General features: G+C 28.8%; 1 protein-coding gene across 1 annotated transcript in view; it reads left to right on the top strand.

Moving 5' to 3' along the window:
* Window positions 1–22,699, top strand: part of LOC123304978 (acid sphingomyelinase-like phosphodiesterase 3b) — a 984,284-nt gene that overhangs the window by 730,613 nt on the left and 230,972 nt on the right. Inside the window, exon 5 of the mRNA XM_044886559.1 lies at window positions 3,845–4,104. Within this exon, the coding sequence (XP_044742494.1) occupies window positions 3,845–4,104 (260 nt within the window). The remainder of the gene's footprint in view (window positions 1–3,844; window positions 4,105–22,699) is intronic.

Below are 22,699 nucleotides of genomic sequence, written 5' to 3'. Positions count from 1 at the left end.
CATTCACGAGTAATCTTAGACAAAAAAAGGTGTACGTACGAACGAACACAGATAACAACGGATACACAAATATGTTGAAAATTTAAATTTGGATTTTCGGACCCATTGTAATATTATCACACTACACTGAAAAGTTTAAAATAGCTCATTTTCGTTGAAGTGGAAATTCACTAATATAAAAAAAAAAACCTTTGTATTTCTCCACATCTTTTGTTTGATATTATGATGTTGCTATTCGGGGGTTATACTTCTAAATCTCTCCAGCCAAACTATCACAACATATAGTGTATATGATAATATCTATTTTATAAAATAGCTGCTACGTAAGGTATAAGATGCTACTACTGTTGTAAGATGTAATATACATATGCATATGTAGAACAATAGGATAATATCACACACACACACACACATACATATTACACTAGGAAAGAAAACTGACCTCCTGGGATATACAAGTAAGTGTATACTCAGTAATGTGAGCTCAGCTTTCATTCTTGACATTGTTGGGTGAAGTGAAAAACTAATATGTTTTTAGTTTAAAAAAATATTTTTTTTACATTCATGTATGAAATACCTTTAGTTTGAAATATTCAAATTTAGATTAACTTTTCTGTGAGCTGTATTGTCTGAATACAGCTTTAGCTACACAGGTTTGGATGAATATCTATTTGATTTGTTTCTGGTATAATTATCAATTATATTTATTATAGATTCTATTGTATACACCGGTTTCAAGCAATTAGAACGAATTCATTAAAGAATTTAATTACTTAAATTTGACAAAGAACTATGAACAAGGATCAGTTTTGTCCATATAACACAAATGATAACAGGTAACTAATGAAGCATTGCCCAATTCTTGACAACAATAACTGAAACAAATAATGTATACATAGGTACATCTGAACAGGAAAAGAACTCATAACGTCTGGAGTAGGTAAGGTCTATGCAGGGCGCTATGGGGTTCCACCAATTGTATTTCTTATTCGCTATCTTTCCACCATATCAATATTGAGGTCATGGATAATATAATAATTGTTTAGAAATATAAAAAAAAATACTATACATTAGAAATATTAGAAAAATATATAAATATGGCAGCCCATTCACAAAATATTTCCATACAAATAATCAGATCTAAAAAAGTTGAGTCGTACACTGGACTTTCACTAAGAGAAGCATATATATTACTCGTATAAACATACTCTACACAAAATTGCAAAACGCAGATATCAATATTTAATATTCTAACTGCTTTATTTTAAGCCTGGCTCTTGGTGGGTTTGTTATATTTGATTTAAATTTCTATGATTATTTGTTTAAGTGGAGAGTAATTATAAAACATAAATCCTGTTACATCATGTTACGCATACAGCTTATTTTAATATTATATTTTCAAATGAATGTAAACGAATGCAGGTACGTAATGTAAAAGTTTATTACCGCATAGGCGTATTTTTCTCTTCTTAAAGTAGATGTGAATTTATCTTAAGCCTTTCGATTGCAAATCAAATTGTTAATTTATTTTTGATTTTCAAAAATTTTCATTTCTCAGCTGGATCTGTGTGTCCCTTAAACAGATACATTCTAAATTTTAATGTATCTCTGAGATCAATTACTCTACTCCCAAATATAGGACAAAACTTTCATTCTAAATATTTTTGATAAGAACTGATTTTATCTCCACACAAAAAATTTATAAATAAAAAAAAATTTAATTTTTTGGTCAGAAGTCTTGCTGCTAACAAAACATATAATCAAGAGTGTATTGAATTCCTTTTAACCAGTGATTGACTATATGCGAAGAATTTAAGAAAAGTCGAGACATTCATCAGTAACGATAAGCTTGGCGAAAAATTTAAGGAAACTAAATAATACACCTGTTTCAAATTATTAAATATAATATATATATATATATATATATATATATATATATATATATATATATATATATATATATATATATATATATAAACCCTCCCAGTGATTATGATCAAGAGTTCTCGAGATCACTGTGTAGATGTTCAGAACTGCGATGAGCATAATAAATAAAATAAATTTTAAAGTAATAGTATCTTTCGCTGTTTTTTAAATGGTTTCCTATTTGTAAGCAAACAAGAATTTTCGGAAATTTTTGTCCAACATTTAGAATCAAAAATTTTGATATATTCTGCCATTTTCTCGAAAATTAGGGAAAACGGCCAAATGTCAATAAATATATGAAACTAATTGATTTTATAAAACAAATTTTCAAACGAAAGTTGTTGTAAAATTTTTTCCCTAATAAAAATATTGAGTGAATAATTTCTATATCTTTAGCCATTTTCAAAACGATCACTTTTATATATATTTCTCGTTAATTATCCAATCATTATCTTCGAATTATGTTTTTTATGCTATTATAAAAAAAAAATATGAAGACCTACTCAACATGCAAAAATTTGAAATCGTTGAGACATCATCTACCTACTATTAACTTTAAAATGTTAACTACTTTACCCGTAACATTCAATTCGCCATAGATATTGTATACACGAAGGTTACATGATGTTTATAAACTTAGATTTTATAGGAAGAGTGTTTTATCAAAATTTATGAGTTAAAACTCTTAAAAGTACTTTAGGAGACATATATATGGCATCTCGCCTTTCAGATATCTTGATAAAAATGGCAATTTCCATCATACAAAACTTTAAGAGTTTAATAAATATACCAGGCACAATAAATCGTTGCTATTTTATTTTATAGACAAAAAGCATTGTGTACATTTGTAGGAATTACTATAAAAACACTGACCAAAACATTGGTTAAAACGACCATAATTGGTATCGTTTTTTTATTTGCATATTTATCAACACTCTGAACTCTCTTCAAGCTAGGGGCGTGGGGAAAAAATTATTGAAAAATATTGCTGTTTAACTATTAATTGCTGCGAAAACATAAATTAAAGAAAATTTCAAAAAACTGTGGTAAGTCATCGGCCTAAATACAATAGAAACGGACGTGTATAAATAGCCACTGGTCTGAAATACCTCATTGATGAGTTTATAAGGTATTATGTCCATTACAGTTGAATTCAGAAAACATGCCCATATATTCGGGTACTGTTTGTGACAAGAGTTACTGTACACAATACTTAGACTCAATTTAACTGCATGCTTATAAGTTGTTGTTTTTTGTTTATTTTTTTAACAAGGGCTAGACCCGTTTTGTTGGAATAAAAACACTCATAATTGAGTGTTAATTGTAAGTTTTAATGTAATATGTGCCACTTATAACCATTTAACCAATTCGAAAAGTTCCAACTTTGATGGAGAATATTCTTTTTTATAGACAGGCGAATATTCTTTGAGAATATTTTTTTTTTATATAAATATTTTGAATGTTTCAATTCTCACGGAGACTATTCTTACCATACTCTAATAGAGAATCCATTTCAGTGATAAAGGCAAATATTATAAAAATAGGTGTCGTAGCCGCTCAGTAGGCTCGGTAATTTTTGCTTTAAATTATGCTATTCGCTATTGTCGTCAAGTCAAAACTCATTCAAGCCAATATTTTTTTCTTTTTTAATTTAAATAATTTAAAAGTATCGGTCGGAGTCGGACATATTTTTGTCTATTATGCCTAACTCACTCTAGTAAGGAACTCTGTCAAATGCGCGATGAGGAACATAGTTCTAAAAAACTTTGCCGATACTTTTAAATAACTAATAAATCTGTATGCACACAGATTTTTGGCTTGTTGCTTACAGTTTCACGAAATATTCGTACACTTTGTAGCTATAAAACTTCTAATACAATTCAAACATTTTAATTTTGTTTCTTCTTTTATGTTACAGGTGGATACTACACAATAGAACAAAAGGAACGTAAATTACGAATAATTATTTTAAATACAAATTTATGGGTTGCAAAAGAGCCAACATATAGTAATGGGGGTGGTTTTAGTAATAACGGTTATAGTTCGGTAGTGAGTGGTATTAATACATTACAGTATGAAATGTTGGCATCGACAGATTCACAATATGAAGAAGAAGGTAGACAACAATGGGCTTGGCTAGAAGGAGTTTTAAAAAAATCTAACGAACAACGTGAAACGGTAAGTGTATACATATAGTACTCTTTGATTGTAGAACATATTTTTATTGACACATAAAAAATGGTGCTTTGTTTTTGAATTCTATGATTAATGGCACACAAAATTTATTTAATATATTTACTTTTTCCTAATTTTAATAGATTCTTGAAATATCGTGAACTTAAGCCGCAGTAAATTACTAGAGAGTTTAGAAAAAATTTGGTTAATTTTAATAAAAGTGTGACTGTAGAAGGAAAAGGACAGTATAATTATATAAGGTGCTGAACATTACTTCCGCATTTGGCAATACACAACTCAATCCGCCATAGTTGAAGGTTCAAGAATCTTTGGGAATTTGAAAAAACTATTGAATTGTCTAGCTATTGAATTGTCGAGGCGAGGCGAATTGACCCTTTCCTCCATTTTGTGTACATTCATGTTTTTTATCATATTGTGTACATTCATGCAAAATTAGTCAAAATTTTATCTCGACCGAGACGAAACTAGTCAACACTCTACTTCGGCCGAGGTCGAGAAGAGTTGGCGATAGTGAACATTGTAACAAGGCTTAGGCTAGGCGAGGGTCATATTTAAAACAGAGAGGCGCTGCGAGGTGATAACAAAACCTCGCTTTGCCTCGTACATGGTGATACACCAGATACAAATTAATGAGCTGAGCCATTGGAGTTGGAATCTATTAACTTGACCAAACAAATGAAGCTATTTTACATAAGAAGACCTTTGTCCTAAATTCAAAAACTTTTGGTTGAACTTAACCCGTCAGCAACCGGGCTATGAGTATTTTGCTCATGCTCGATTAAAAACATAAACAGCTTTTATTTTTCAAATGGTATATGTGGTTGAAACTTTTTCTATCATATATTTTATCTATTTTCGAATCTTTCATATTTTTTCAATCAATCTAAAGTATTAAGAAGATATTTTTTAAAAGCCCTTTACAAATTGTGGTCCTTTTTTCGAGCGTAAACTCGCTACGAAAAAAGTAGTATCTTCGCATATTTTCGTATAATAATTATATATTAATTAATTTTAATAATAAGTTTCATATATATACCGATAACGTCGATGTAGGTATGTTTTTTTTTAAATTTATTTATGTTATAATGATACATAACGTATCAATAAGCATATTTATTTTCTATATAAAATATTTGACGCTTGCGCATAACGGGCGACAAATCTTTCATCACGCGCCTAAAGACTAATAAACAATTGACGGCCGAACCCGCTCTGCTGGCGGTTTAAATAAGTCCAGCTTACATTTACAGTCACCACAAGATGCACGAGGAAATAAGGGGAAATGGTTTATTGCCCTTCAAACACTCGACATAAAGTAGTTTCCTCATTTATTTACCATTTCGTTCACTATCTTTCTCCTTAAATGTTTTCATTTTCCAAAGGTAACTCCGATGTTCATTTTTATCAATTGACAAAAAAGTACAGCAATAATTCGATTTAAGGACATAGACACAATGATAACACACTAAATTGAATTTTACCTATTTGTCCCAAATAAAAACTAACTTTGTGTTGTGACTATAAAGACAACTAACGTCGGGTTGTTTTAACAATACAGAAAACACTTTGTTGATTAACATCAATTAAAATGATATTAAAAGAACAAAATTATTATTGTTGTGTGTCGTGCGTCATATAAGTTTATTTATTATTAATAGTATCAAATTTAATTACAAAGTATACCTAAATACAATTTAAATACACTCAAGTTTTTCCATGTAATGTTATTAACGAAATAAAATTAAATCATAACATGTCTTATAGATTGTACTATATATTATTATATACGGCACGAATGTAGGGTAGAATTGGCAGAAAGTACTAGCGACATCATTAACCGAGTATTTTGGACCATAGCATGATTAGATATGGGTGCTCGTAGCTATCGAAAAGCGTTGTCTGAATGGCAATTTTTACTTTTTAAATGAATTTAACATTTCAATTAGTTTGATCCGCAATATCTCTTTTCAAGATCGCCAAGACCTATGATAACAATTCCATAACATTTTCAGAAGATCTATTTTTGCTTTTACTGTGTGGAACCACAGTCATTGATATCGTAAGATGATTACTGCTTATTCTCTGTACTTAAATGTGTTAACCATAATAAAGACGTTATTCAATAATATAAAAATAAATTGATGAATGTGTTACTAAGCGCAAATCTCGAGAGCGGCAGAACCGATTTCGCTAATTCGTTTTTATAATATTTCTTGAAGTACGAGAATGGCTCTTCCGGAGAGAAAAATTTTAAAAATTGCCTGAAAAAGTCAATTTGAACTTTAGTACCATAAAATTTAAGTGTTAGTAAAGGGGTTCCGGGAAAGACTAAGTATTAAAAAAATAATAATAATCGACTGTTAGGCGGTACGAAGTTTGCCGGGTCAGCTAGTTAATAATAATGATAATGAGGTTTGGTCTACGTTTTAATTAAATGACTGAATAATTACAATTAACAAAATCCCACAAATGTCGGGATTCAAACCCTTAACTTCACGCTAAGACAAGAAAAACTCCTAAGAACCCTCATTTTGTTGGATAGTTTTCTGGGTTTCTTTAGAATAAATTGTTTGCATATTATCATTTTAGGCCGTTCAAAATAACTTACAATTCGACAATTTTTGCTTGAAACTTTTTTTCATAAAGTTAATGGTTTCCCAGATATTGGCAAAAAATCGTTTATTTATGTATACATAGCGTTAATTAACGTAAAGGGTCTTAAACTAGATGCCGAAACCTTCATTTTTTAAGTTTTGTTTTTGGCTTTGAATAAGTTGCCAAATCATTATTTTGAGCGGCCTTTTTTTATGAGAATGCGCATGCACTACATTAATTACATTCATTTCCAAATCTGACAGCCAATTTTGCCGCTATACAAAGGAGCTTTTATCTCAAAGCTCCAGTGTTTTATTGGAAAAATAATCTAGTATTTTTACTTCTTTATACGTAGTAATAATATGAAGAAAGTTGCCACAAAAACTTTAACGATAATTTTGGAGCGTATATTTCAGTTTAAACACTCGTGAATACAAAATGTTATTTTTACCCATTAGTTAATGGGAGTGGAATTGTATATATTGATGTCTGAATGTATAAAAATTTGCTTGTGGGTAAAATTTTTTCGAGGAAAGATAGAAATTATTCATATTTCACAAACAATAATACGTCAAAATGATGATCTTTCATCTCTATCGCAAGAAATTATCACGTTTTTTTTTTTTTTGATTATCAAACGATTGGTTGACTAATTGTCTATAATAACCGACTTTACTCTAAACGACCTGAACCTATACACTGTAATGTTTTCATTATTATTGAAATATCGTAAAAGCAAGAAAAGGAAGTGGTATGTATGTCTTTGTTTGATGACGACGATGTTGATGATGACGATGTCAACTACTTTATATACTTATTATTATTATTATTACTATTTCTTGTACTACCAACCTTTTAAAACCAAGAATTTCATTAAATTTCTATTTCACTTGAAAATTGATAATTTAAAATATTATAATCGTTAATGAGATCTTTGATGAAAACATGAGCAGAATATAGAAAATTGTGTTTGGGTTGGTATATATAAATATGATTCTCTATGTTTTAGATTTTATTAAGTAGCTTTTTAGAGGTAGAAAATACATATCTGCACGTATAAACATGTAAATAAAATACCTAGAGGCTGATAACTAAAATACAAATGTGAAATAATACTGGTTGGTATTGTATTTTAAGTGAAGGAGAATATTGTATCAAAAGTAGCAAAATCAAAATTATAAAATTTGGATTCCACTTTTATAAATGAATACTTAAAAAATTGTAATATTAATACACAAACTTATTAGAAATGACCTTAGAAATAAAAAACACGGCGTCCTGTTAAGTTTTATACTTATTCATTTTTAAAAACATTTTTACCATCGACATCTTGATATAATCAATTGTAAAGACTTTGGTGTTTTATTTAACAGTATTGTAACTAGGGCGGTGATGAATTTTATACCATGCATATATGTAATATGCAAGGTATGCTAAGTTTAGTCCCAAGTTTGTAACGCTTAAAAATATTGATGCTACCCACAAAATTTTGGTATAGGTGTTCATAAAATCACCTAATTAGTCCATTTCCGACCTATGGGTCCGTAGGACCCATCTTGTCAACCGTTAGAGATAGAACATAGATAGAGATAGATATAGAACAATTTAAATGTAAAAAATGTTCCTTATCAAAAATTAAACAACTTTTGTTTGAAACATTTTTTTTAACATCACTGTTTATCCGTGAGGGCGCAAATTAGGCGTAAATTGTATAGTATGTATTATATAAATTGTATATGTATGTGCAATGTGATAGAGTAATCAAAACTATTTATGCATGGTATTTCAACAATTAACTCAGCCAATTGTTTGTTTTCACTTGTTAAATAGAACTTTTATTCAAAAGAAAACGGGTAAATTTTATTGTGTTATGTATTTTTAACCCGACGACAGCGAGTGGTCTGTGTTTGACTGGTTTGTATGCATGTTCATCTATTCCCTTCTAACTTCTACACTGCTTATCATAATTTGATAAAGGAGATATTTTTAAAAGCTTCATGATCGTCCTTAATTTATGGGCTATGTGACGTCACATGAAATTTAATATGGCGCGTCCTAGGGGGAAATAAATTCATGAACTAAAAACAAATTTTGATTTAATAATACCGTCTTAGGTATGAAATGATAGGGCGTCATTAGCATTTTTCTAAAATAAATATATTGTTATACTTTATCAAGAAATTATAGCCCCAAAATAGTTTCAAAGGTGTGTTCCTTCCTAACTTTTATACTTCTATACTTATGATAATTCGACAAATGAGATATCGCTGAAAGCGTCTTCATCGTCCGCTGGTTATGTAATTTAATAACTTTTTAATCTTAGATACCGTGTTAGGTATCAAAAGAAATGGTATAATTAGAGCTTTTAAATATATGACTATTAGTCTAGTGGACTAGCGAAAATCGAACAGTGCACTTACGTAAGTCGTAGATGATTCAAAAGTTTTACAATGACACTTGATTTTTTTATTCAATCATTCAAGAGGGAGTTGTTTGGAGACTATAAATCTGATTTTTCGATTTCGAGAAATTAACTTTTTCACCGTCATCTTGGAATTAGACTCTTTTTACGTTTTGTCCTATATCTTGCGTTCTATTCATTCAAATTTAATGATTTTGATGTCGTTAGACTTGTCTACATTTTATCTTTAATGGAGGTGCAGTGAAAGGAATAATTTCTCGAATACACAAAATCTGATTAAAAGTCTCTAAACCACCCTCTATCGAATGAATGAATAAATTAATCTAGGGTCACAAACGTTTGGGTCATTCCGTGAGTGTACACGACTTTGGATTTGGATTGGCCGGCGACAAATATACAAATTGAAGTTATAGATACATTAAATTACGTGTAATTCAGCTCTTTTCAAAAAACTTTTATTGACCAACATTTGCGGTGGACTATTAAAAAACTATTTGCTAAAAACCGTTACTAAAAAAAACTCATGGAAAGTGTTTGACATTGAACACGAATAACTTTTTTTCTATTTGAATAACTAGAACTCAAGGTATGGATCAAAACGTAAAAAAGTCATTTTCCAAGATGGCAGTGAAAGAGCTAATTTCCCGAATACGCAAAATCAAATCAATCGTTTCTTTTTATTTCTCCTAAAAGAAGATTATCCTTAAATTCTCTAAAAGAAGATTATCCTAAATTAAAAAATTTATGTAATAAACTTTGTTTTATTCCCAAAAATTAACAGTTTTAAAATCCATTAAACTGAAATTTTAATAGAAAGCTTAAACGTTTCATTTATTAAATTAGTAGAATTATTCATCCATAAAAACAATTCCACAAAGCTTCTTGAGCTACGAGACTAATATTTGTAAATTCACTGCATTTGATTGTTATTCACGATTGTATATATCGTATCCAATATACTGTCATAATAATATACCGATAAATTAATCAACATAAAAAATATTGCTTAATGTTTAACTTTAAAACTCAACAAAAACGGTTTTTAAAGTTTTTAGTTTAATAAAAAATTTCGTGTCCTTCGTATTTTTCTAACAGTAAAAAATTTGTTCATATACTTATGTGATATATAAAGCCCCCGCTTTATTAATTTTACCTTTAATATTTATTATCTATCACATCACATATATGCAATATGAAATTATGATTATAAATTAAATAAGCTTTAAAATACAGTAGAACCTCGATAAGTTAAAGTCCAAGGGAAACACAAAATATTTTAAGTTATAGAGGTTTTAAGTTATCAAGGGTCTATGTTAGGTAAAGGTTAATATAGAGGTATGTACATGTTTCTATGTACCCTAGTTAATATAGAGGTATGTACATGTTTCTATGTAGTTACTGAGGGCCTATACAGAGATTATTTATTTAAGTTATAGAGGTTGCGTATTTTAAGTTATAGAGGTTTTGGGCTCTGATGGGAAGGGAACATAGTATTTTTTGAAGTAACAGAGGTTTTTATGTTACCGAGGTTTAAGTTATCGAGGTTCTACTGTAATAAGTTAACCACAACATTACTGCTAAATAAAATAAAATAACAATAATAATAATAATAAAGATTACGTATCTACGTATATAAAGGTAGAGTGTAGTATCCCGGATACAATTTACCTTGAATGTCTCTGTTTCTGTAGTTCAACAGTTATATTGCTGTCTATGAGATGCAAAAATTACTTGCTAGAAGGCAAACACCACAGATAGGACTGATTACATTCATTCATTCCTTTTCCAGTGAAGTAGAAATTAGTTTTTATTGCGTTTCAAAGTAAAACAAATTTTGCGTTCATTATTCATTGTTATTTTACGTTGACTAATGCGCGATTGAGTTGGCCACATTTTAGTACAAGCGAAAAAAACTCTCGTCCACTCCTATTCAACAAAAACATCAGTCAAAGCTGTTACTGGGTGCTCAGATCAGAGAATACCTGTATTAAAAATTTTAGATTTTTTAGTTTTAATCGCATACGTGGTTTTGTATCCTGAATCACATTTGATCGATAACTATTTATTCATTGAGTTAAAAAAAAATACATTGTGTGTTAGAATGATTAAAAGTTTCTATGCTATTAGCCGAGATTATGTCCACTTTATTATTTAATATAGAAAGTGCCAAAGTAGCCGAGCAGAATAATGCGATAAATTTTAACCGTTTGTCTACTTAGACTTAGGCAGCGGGTTTGAATCTAGGCAGCGGGTTTGAATCTAAGCAGCGGCAGTGTGAACAGTTATAATTAATGAGGCGGTAGAAGTGATCACATTATCCACGCTTGACTCACATCTATCTTAAATACAAAAAAAATTAACAAATAATGATGGATTACACTGTTATAGGGTACTCTGTTATAGGCGTATATGTCCGAGAAACGGAGGTTAAACCCCATTTTTATTATTTTTTATATTTAAAATAATGCTTCTAAAAACACACAAATGTTAAATATGATTCTTGGTACTAATATCTCCCATACAAATTTACTTAATGTCTGTCACGACAGTAATAAAATGATCATAGGTGAAGATTTTCAAAATGTAAATAAAATTTAATTTCGTATAAATAATAAACATGTGTGTAAAATAATATGTTAAACAATAATTTTTTATTACTCAATTAGTTGTGTTTTTGTTTTAATATACCTCGGCTTTTACGTCATAATTATAATGTTCACAGTCTTTGTAATATTGCTTTGCTAATTATATTAAATGATCCTTAAAGTCTTCTGCCTCTTAGCTAACAATTTGTATTCTAGATTGAATATATATTATTAATATTGTGGTGAAGAAAGATTCTTAATGAAAACTTCCATGTTTTTTATATGTTAAAAGAGTATTTTCAAGTAACTTGCGTGTATTTCAACGATTAAATAGGAATTTGTTTTTAGTAAAGTTTTTCTTAGGGAAAATAAGTTTAAGTTTTCTGGCAGGTCTTTGATTTGCTGTGAATCATACTATAATTTAAATTATATTAAACTAATCGATTAATCAGTTAATATGTAAATTAGTGCTGTATATGTGACCGCTGATATTAAGAATACAGCTAAATTACTTTAAAAAAAATTATAATACAAAAGGATTAGTCTTGAGTTTTGGAGGAATTTTTTGTAGAAATGGAATTGGAAAATACAATATTCACTAATTATACACAATGCTAATTATTATGTTTTGCTTATGCGCAATATTCTAACGTGGCACGTCTCCCAATCGACACTAAAAAGCTCATTTAAACTACCCACCTTTAAATGAATTTACGACTTCTATATGTTACCGTATATACATGGCCTTTTCCGTCTTAAAGCAGAGGCGATCTAAAAAAAATATATTGATATCATAATTTAATAAGATTGCCAAGAATAACTTTATGGGATGCGTAGAGGATAAGAAGAAAGTTAAATGGATTCTGAGCTTAAAACGGCTCAGCAACTACTATCCAATTGTTTTATGTCCATATTCTTGATTTTTTGCGATTTTTTAGCTCCCTTTTTAATCCCCGAACCAAAAAAAAGGGTTCTTATAAGTTTGACCGCTACGTATGTGCGTTTGCTGTCTGTGGCATCGTAGCGCCTAAACGGATGAACCGATTTTGATTTTTTTGTTTTGTTGAAATGTAATTCAATGTCGAGTGTTTTTACCTATGTTTTAAGTGCAAGTTTAGGGTACCGTACCCGAAAAAACAAAAAAATTGGCGGTGATCATCAAAATCGGCTCAGATTGGAAAAGACTTATTGGAAAAAAGGTAATTTTGTGGAAAGTGTTCTTAGATATGCTCCAAGTGCGAGTTTAGGGTTCCGTAATCGAAAAATTGGTCGGGGCTTTTTTAAATTTTGTAAATTTCACTTGCTAGTAATAAGGTTCAAAAATACAATTCATAAAAAGGATTACGCATATCGTGCACGTAGTTTTATCACACCACACGCTGACCTCCAAAAATAATACTTATTGATGTTTTAGTAATCGCCAAACCATCCTTTTAAGTGGAAAATTCAAAGCTTCTGATCGTTATGTGTGTCTTATGCGTAGTAGCATCGTATCAAATTAAATTATCTAAATGAAATAGTCTACGAGAAAAGCTGCACTATTTAAATATTGTCCTAGAGAACACTAATAATTCATTAGTAAAGATAATGCGAATGATTTCAGGGACTTACAAAAAGGGAAATAGAAATATTTTCCTCAGAATCAGAACTTGAAGATTGGACGATTTTAACAAAAAAATGTCCAAATATAGCCTGAACCTTTAAAAATTCATAAAAAGACAGTTTCTGAAACGAAACGCCGAATTTTACGCGGTCGTAGAGCTTACATAACGCAGGATGCTGAAAAAGCGAATTGTAATGATATTCTTTATAAAGTAAGAAACACCTTATTTCGTAAACATCTATCTTTTAACAGTGATCTTACCGGTATATATTATGTAGCATCTACGACTCCATAAAATTTTTCACTTTCAAGTCATTTCGCAGTTGGAATTATCTTCATTTAAGGTATGTTACTATGCATGCTACTATTTATTCTTCTATTTCACTTTTTCTGTTTAAAGCACCAAAATTTTTTAATTCTTTTTAGTAAATTTAAGTAAGTTTGTATCGATTTAAGTAAAAGGCTTTTGTCCGCTTAGAATAAATCGTAAATTTACAAATACAAGCACATATATCTTGCAAATACTTACAAACATGCATATCAATAATTGATTAACTGTCATGAATTGACATCATACAGGACGCCATTACACTCTACACTGTTTTAGTATTAAATTTGATTTGGTTTTTTAAAATTCAAAATAAATAAGGTAAATAAATTTTTTTTTATTAAATAATACTTTCTTAATGTAAATCAGATACTAATGTAACATAAAAGCCGACTGTAAACTATGTTTATGCAGTTTTTGAAATAACTAGTCCTCACTAGTACCGTAAATAACTATGGCAGCACTCGGAATTATTGGGTGGTTTCACAAATATACAAAAATTAAATTCGTCATGGGACATCTATCGAATAAAATGAAAACATTGATGTATAGTACACATTATATAATCATGCTGAATATATTGAACGTGGAAGCGCGCTTCGTTTACTTGCATATGCTTTTGCATTTTAGTCTATCGTTCACAATTTCGAATAATTGAATGTATTGGCGAGAGTTTTTGACACAGAGATAATTAAGCTCTTGGAAAATTCCTTGATATATTTTATCCAAAGAAATACCTTTCATGCAGCTGCCAAGTGTACCCATTCATATAAATACACAGATTTATTTTCCTTCATTCCGATAAATCTGAATTTTCGATATGTTTACAGCAACAGGAAATGCACGTAACAAATTTTTGGAACTTATTTAACATTGCATCAATTTCTCACACATAATAAATAATATACGAATGTAATTATCATATAAGAATTGAGTTTCTAAGCCCTATTTATAATAATAATCATAATTATTTATGATGCACAATTTAATGTAGATTACCTATAGGAACTAGGAAGGAACATTATACGAACACTTTAATCTACTATGTTAGATATGTGTGAGGTAATGTTATTGTAATAAAGTTCTTATAATAATATTAATAATAATAATAATATTCCTTTTCGAATTATCCTTTAAACGCAAAAATATGTTACAAATACTTATCATCCTCTTTATGTTAAATAAATACATTTATTTAATATAAACAGGATGGTGCGTAAATAAAAATCTAAAGCATCGATTTTTTTTTTAATGTTTCGGTCATTTTTGAATACGGAAAAGTATGTTTTATAGCGATGATTCCAATTACTATCTCTATCTTCCGAACAATTACTTTAAATTACTTAGCTATTAAGTGAATGATAATATACCTACATGAAGTTCTCCCGTTTTTTTAATTTTTAATTTTTTTTTTTTTTTTTTTTTTTTTTGAGAATTGACACCTATCTATTTATTCATTGTTAGTATGTAACCCCTCCAATAATATTCCAGGTATCCTATTTTAAACAATCTAGATGCAAATTTCTTCAACAGAAAGTTTTCGGATAAACAAAGAGATTTATTTTACTCGGAAAGTTATTCTACTCGGAGAAAGCACCTCTTAAATTTTCCTAAACGATAAAAGAAAAAATGTTTAAATTAGAGAGTTATTATTTATAAAATAACAAACAACAAAACATTTTTTCGTAAAACATAATTTCGGCGGAAGTTGAATAAGAAAATTTGTTATATTTATTTTCAACTAGTAGTATTAAGGAATATACTAGAAAAATAAAAAAATAAAAAATTTTTTTTTGAATTGTGTTTTTTTTATAGCAAATCGACTACAAGTAACAGTGAATATTTAAAAACATAGGCAGAAGAAAAAATCACAAACTTACAAAAATGAGCATGTGCATAACCAATCATTCAAACCAGAAAAAAATCAAAGCATATCTGAGTAAAAAAGTAAGCGCTATATTTATAGTATACGAAGCTACGATAGGTGCATAGTTCCAGCCGGGTGTCCCACGACACATTTCGTTTTTACAGTTGGTCCAAGTAATTTGTTCACTAAAAGTAATTTTATACTATCAGAAAACTAGTTCATATCAAAATTTAAATTTTCAGTTGATTAAAAGATCTAACTTTTGGGACAAAATACAAATCAATCTTCCAAAGAATTCTTATGTTTATTATTTGTACTTTTTAACTTTTCATTTAACTCACTCATCGAATAAGTTTTATATCTTAAAAAGTACACTTTGAACACACTTTTTGAGACGTGTTTTTTACACAGACTAACCTTCGAAGCAATAAATTTTCCTGTTGTAAAAAAAAAGTACAAATGTTTTCAAACGAGTTTTTATTTGCATGTTTTTTAATGATAATAATTGCAATAAAATCCCTTGATACATGTCTGTTATGTGCGGTTTAATATTTCTCTTATACATTAATGCGATGCTGTTGTTTTTTGCCCTGCTTTTTGTACATACAAATGTGCTTTACCTATTTTTTTGCTTTGTTAATTTGCAAGAAATAAGGAATATTATTATTGTTATCGCAAAGCTCGTAGGAATGAGATGAACATAAAAAAAAATACAAAGTTAAGAAGAATAACAGAAAATAAATTCAAGAAATATAATATATAAAGAAATGTGTTTAATATTTACATACCGGGTGTTTTTAACTTAGAATTTGCAAAAAACTTAAAACAACAAAAAAATTTTTCAAACAGATCATGAACTTATTGAGAATTTATTTAAATTTCTGTCATCTGTCATGTTTTTATTTTTTAGTTTTTACAATCAAGTTAAAAAAAACGTTATATACACAGCCAGTCTAAATCAGAATAACTCTACGTCGACCCTGAAACCGAAATGTTGAAGCAATTTTGCAAACACAAAATTTGAAAATGCCATCGTATTTTTTATTCGTATATTATAGGTATATGTTTAAAACATTGAACGTTAATGTATAAAATAAATTCTATTTAGAGATAATTTAGACATTGTATGAAAAAAGTCACTCTCCGAGTCTGTTTGTTTACTTGCAACTCAAAGCCAGGGATTTTGAAACGCTTTTTACCATCATGTAGATAATTTTTTAATATGCCTAGTAAGGAATATTCAGGAAATTTAAATTTGAATCAAATATTTGTTTTCCGTAACTTTATTGGCTGGACATTTCAACTAAACCATTATTTTAGTAATTAATATCTTTTTAATTACTTAAAATTAATTAATAAAAATACAAATTCAGTGAGGGAATTAAAAAATTTCTGTAACGGAAATTCAAATTTTTAAACGGACGTGACATCATAGTACTGGCTTGTCAAATTTGTTGACATACTGTATGATATTAATTACTTACATTTTGTATGGTATCACATTTAGTTGTATTATTCTATGGCTTTTTATTAGAAAACTTAATGGTAACGAGTGTAAATTCTCTGTTGTAAATTCATTTTTTTAAGCTAAAATTATACATTGAATTGTCACCAACTGACAGATCACATACTTATACGTCATCAACAGAGAGCGCCAAAAAACTGCGTTAAAATATCTCAAAATTATAATATATTTTAAATATTTTTTTACACTTAATTACAGCATTTTTAAGCAGTATTTATATTTTTTTACTTTGTTATAACGGTGTAAACAATGATTTAAAGATATACAAAAATTACATGAATATTCCCTATTTTGTAGCTATAGAAAAATTAATACGCTAAGAATCTTCAATAATTTCAATGATTGTTTCCTGTATCATTCTTTTGGTTTAATCAAAAACACAATTTAGACATGTAACACGATATACATTTTGCATATTTATCTCTATGCAATACATTTTTATACCATGCATATACATACCATATTGCATACCATGTATGTAATATGCAAGGTATACTAAGTTTAGTCCTAAGTTTGTAACGCTTAGAAATATTAATGCTATGAACAAAATTTTGGTAAAGTTGTTATAAAATCACCTAATTAGTCCATTTTCGGTTTTCTGTCCGTCTGTCTGTCTGTCCGTCTGCCCATCTGTCTGCCAACACGATAACTCAGAAACAAAAAAAGATATCAAGCTGAAATTTTTACAGCGTACTCAGGACGTAAAAACTGAGGCCAAGAGCCTAAATGAGCAACATAGGTCAATTGGGCCTTGACCTATGGGTCCGTAGGACCCATCTTGTAAACCGTTAGAGATAGAACAAAAGTTTAAATGTAAAAAATCTTTCTTACCAACAAATAAACAACTTTTGTTTGGAAAATTTTTTCGTAAACATCACTGCTTTCCCGTGAGGGCGCAAATTAGGCTAAATTGTATAGTATGCATTATATGGGGATAACAGTTACGTATGTGTGACATGTATGTATGCGTATTGTGATAGAGTAATCAACACTGTCTATGCATGGTATTTCAACAATTAACTCAGTCAATTGTTTGTTTTCACTTGTTTAACAATCATTTTAGCTACGAATGCTTTTCTAACATATGAATATGTTGTTAAACAGCTGCAATACTTTGTCGACTTATATTAGTAAAAATATCAGCGAATTAGTTGCTAGTTGAGCCCAATATCACTATGCGTTAAAAATATTTAAAACACATTTCATGAAAGTGGGATATACTCATATATTGCAATATTGCCTACCTCAAACAATCCATTAGATTATTATAAATTAGAAATAGCACGATACAAATAAAAGTTAATATAAAATTTTCTGCAATTATTTTTAGCTCTCAAAGTTTCTCGAAATTAATTCCAGATCATCTGGGAGGCAAGATAAAATAGTACGTAGATAGAAATAATTATTATACTACATTTTTCAGGGGATAAATGTCAAATTCTTTGTAGTTTACTGTTTGGTAAAAATACTTTGTGGTTATGAGCAACATTGTTATATAATATAACGTGTCATTCTGATAATATCCAGGGAATACTTATTTTAAATAACACGACAAATAATATAAGAGAATATATGGAAAAGTGTAGTTCCTAGGATATAAACATGGAAATATCTCTTAATTGCAATAATAAGACTCAACACTATTTTTAAAGTTAAATATTAAACAACTATTGATAAAAACATGTGAACCATACCTTACTTGTTTCTCCTACATGCTTTCATTCCTCTGAGCAACCAGCAACAAATTCAACTAGAATTTTGAAATACTGGGGGTGAATGAAATTTATTTATAAAAAAATAAGCACATTAATGGAAAATTTTATCTTGTATATTATTACTCTAGCAAGTTTTATTCTGAACTGTCCTTATCTTTTTTATTCCTTTATCAAATTCCATGATTCAATCCTCAAGCTTATTATGTCTAGGTTTGACAAAAAATATATTCACGGTCTAAAAATTGTACCGCTAAGGAAAAAACATGCTAGACAAATTAAATTGAACGAAAAATATCTTAAATTTAAATAATAAGTTTATTAGGCAAACATGTTAGGTTTTACAGATGCTCTCCTAATACTCTAGACATATAATCCTGATAATAATTTAAGAACTTTTGAATTTTTTCACCACTTTGTTGTTTGTTGTTTTTAGCCAAAGGTATAGGGTAGCTACGGATAACGGTAACTACGGGTTCAGCTAGTACGTACATATTATCATATGTCATTTCATTTAGGTACATCATCACTTTGCGTATTGGAAATATAGCCAACTCAAAGTTAAACTTTATGTTTTAATTTGGAAAGTGTTAGCCACTCACTAGCCAGAGTGTTATTTGCAAAACAATATGTCATTGTCAAATAGTAAATAGTCAGAAAAACCGATATTTTTTATATGTTTATTCGAAAACAAAACCAGTTTAGTTAGCCTATCTGCGTTCCCATAAAATATTCTCATTTGAATAAAACTGCTACTCATTGCAGGCAGAATGATTTTATGTACACTGAACTTGAGGTACTACATTTTGCCCGACATTTGTACGAAATATTATTCTATTCCACTTAAAAGAAAAAAAAGTTTTATTTGAATTTTTTTGTAAATGTGAGAAATGTTGTAGTAAAAAAGTATACCTGTATACACGAGAGAAAAATTTAAGGTATACTAGTTGTAAGCTAAACGTTATATTTAATGTGACACAAGTCGTCACTTGGCACTGACATTTAATTCAGAATAACTTCAGGTAGGTATTTCGCCCTATGAACGTAAATTTCTGTTCTTTGTCTAGTGTAACAAATTGGTAATTAATATATAATTATTATGCTTTCAATGGTTTAATCTGCTTCTGTTCTTATCCATCTGCTTCCGAGTCTTATCCATCATTTTTTCGAGAACTTTACAATCAACTACTTTAACAATCAATATTTGAAATAACAGTATTGACTTTAGTACTAAAAAGTTTGAACAATTTCGAACAAAAACATGAAAAAGGACATTATTAATTTTTTCGTGAGAATTCTTCACGAATAGAACATTTTACGTTGCTTTTTAAATATCTTTACTTGTATGCAAGATATGAACGTTTAATTAAGTTCCTATTTAAACAAAGAGGAAGATACCAACAATAATAGTAATAGTAATAAATGTCTTCATAAAATCATCTAATTACTCCATTTCCGGTTGTCTGTCTGTCTGTCGTCTGTCGTTTGTCTGTCCGTCTGTCCGTCTGTCATCACGATTACGCAAAAACGGAAATAGATATCAAGCTGAAATTTTTATAGCGTGCTTAGGACGTAAAAAGTGGGGTCAAGTTGGTAAGTGAGCAACGTAGATCAATTGGGTCTTGGGTCCGTAGGACCCATCTTGTAAGCCGTTAGAGATAGAACAAAAAATTAAATGTAAAAAATGTTCCTTATAAAAAAATAAACAACTTTTGTTTGAAATATTTTTTCACGGGTAAACATCACTGTTTACCTGTGAGAGCGTAAATTGAATAGTGTGCATTATATGGGCATATCAGTTATATATGTGTGACATGTATGTATATGTAATGTGACAGAGTAATCAACACATCTATACATGGTATTTCAACAATTAATACAGTCAATTGTTTGTTTTCACTTGTTTTGTTTATTTTTGGCACACTAATGAACTTTTTGAAAGACAAGTCTCTTTTTAATATCTAAAAATATTAATTTAAACATACATTTATTTTTTAGCTTTTTTAAGACATTTTATTTTGTTCGATTTTTAAGCGAAAAATAATTTTTTTACAAAGAGTTTTTCCGTGTGTTAAATATATATAAAAAAAGCTAGGTTGTTTGAAGTCGTTAAATTTTCAAAAGAACAATATTCACTACATAATTATAGTTACGTTTACTATTAATTATTTTAATTCTGCTTTCGCATATGAATGAAAAATTGATTCAAAATGTTGTATAACTTATTTTTTGCAACACATTTTGTAGAATATAAAATACATAAATATATAAATAGGTATTTTATTCATATTTTATTAAAGACACTTACAAATGTCATAATTTATATATTTTAATTTGTTTTTTACCTTTTAAGCTTTAATTTTTGTTTTTATTTTCTTTTTTGCTTTTTGTAAAAATGAAGTGTTATGCTCAAAAAATATACAAAAATTGTGTCTATGTAGTATGTATGTACGTTCAGTTAATTTCAACAAATTATACTAATGGAAAATATGGTAGTACATATTTTGTGTTTCTTTTGTATAATTTTAATATTGAATTTTAAATGTTACTACTACAAAACATGTATAATTTTATGCAAATATTTGATGTAACGTTGAATTATAATTAGAATTTTGCATCAACATATACTAGTTTTCATTTCTCTTTTTAAGTGTGCAGTAGTATATTAAGATGAGACGAAATTAATGTTCTCAATTTGAATGATATTATTTGTATCGTGATGGAATGCTTCGTCTTAGAAAGCATCATATTTGATGACTATCGTAACACGTGAATTAAAACTTGTTTCTTGTTTTAGTTTATTACGATATCTACCTTTATAAAAATATGTATTAAATAATTTATAATTCTTCTCTTCCATAAAGTTAGGAAAAATAAATTATAACGAGCAAAATAATATTATTCGAGATACTTATCGTGTACTACGCGACTTTCATTGGCTCACATCGTCAATATAAGTTGACTTCATTATTTGGATTAAATTCAACTGGTTTTCTCAAACAATGCCATCATCATGATATCGAAACGAATCTATGTAGTCGAATAAACGTGAAATTTTATTTTGATTTATGCCTCTCGCAGCGGAGCTACGGATTATAACGCTGATATCATGTACAACACAAATTGCCATAAAATACTTTGGTTGTTAAAACAAATAACCTTAACTTAAGTTTTAAAATAACAAAGAATTTAATAAACTTACATAGCCAACGAATGGAACACTGTATTACATGAATTTACGTCATTCGTCTTAACCGCTGGTCAAGCTGTTATTGTGACCAGTTATGCCTTTTTTCTTACCTGACTTTATTATTTATTTTTTGTTCTTTAGCTTGTATACCATTTTATTTTGGTTGCATCCTGCTATGTACGAACTTTGAATACATACAATCAATAGCAACAATCATTGTAACAAGAAGATTTATACCATGATATTAAACTAGCATCATTAATTGGTATCTTAGGCGATAAAATAAAATTTTATTTAAATTGTATATACTTTGTAAAAATTGCCTATAGGTATATCTTGGATACCGATTGCGGTATTCTTTGTTGTCGACATTAACCATTCATTGATTTTATTATTTCAAAAGTGTAATAAAAGTTATATAAAATATTTATAAAGAATATCCTCATCTTGTCTTCACGAATACCATTATACATACACTAGCCTGATACCCGCCCGTTTCACTGGGCTTAAAAGTAAAAAAGACCGTTTTAAAACATCGAACTCTCTTGATGTGCATAGTTTTCAATTTTGTTAAATGTAAAATAATAATAATTCATATAGTATATCAGAAAAGTTGGCCATGAATGGTTTGATATTTACGTTAATTTATTTTTTCAAAATGATGATTATAGAACTGTTCCATCTATAATCACCATTTTGAACCATAAATTACAGATTTCTGTGAAAATTTTAAATAGTGAATGACAGATT

Source organism: Chrysoperla carnea, chromosome 1 (genome assembly GCF_905475395.1).
Source record: "Chrysoperla carnea chromosome 1, inChrCarn1.1, whole genome shotgun sequence".
Lineage (NCBI taxonomy): Eukaryota > Metazoa > Arthropoda > Insecta > Neuroptera > Chrysopidae > Chrysoperla > Chrysoperla carnea.
This window is presented reverse-complemented; position numbering and strand designations above follow the sequence as displayed.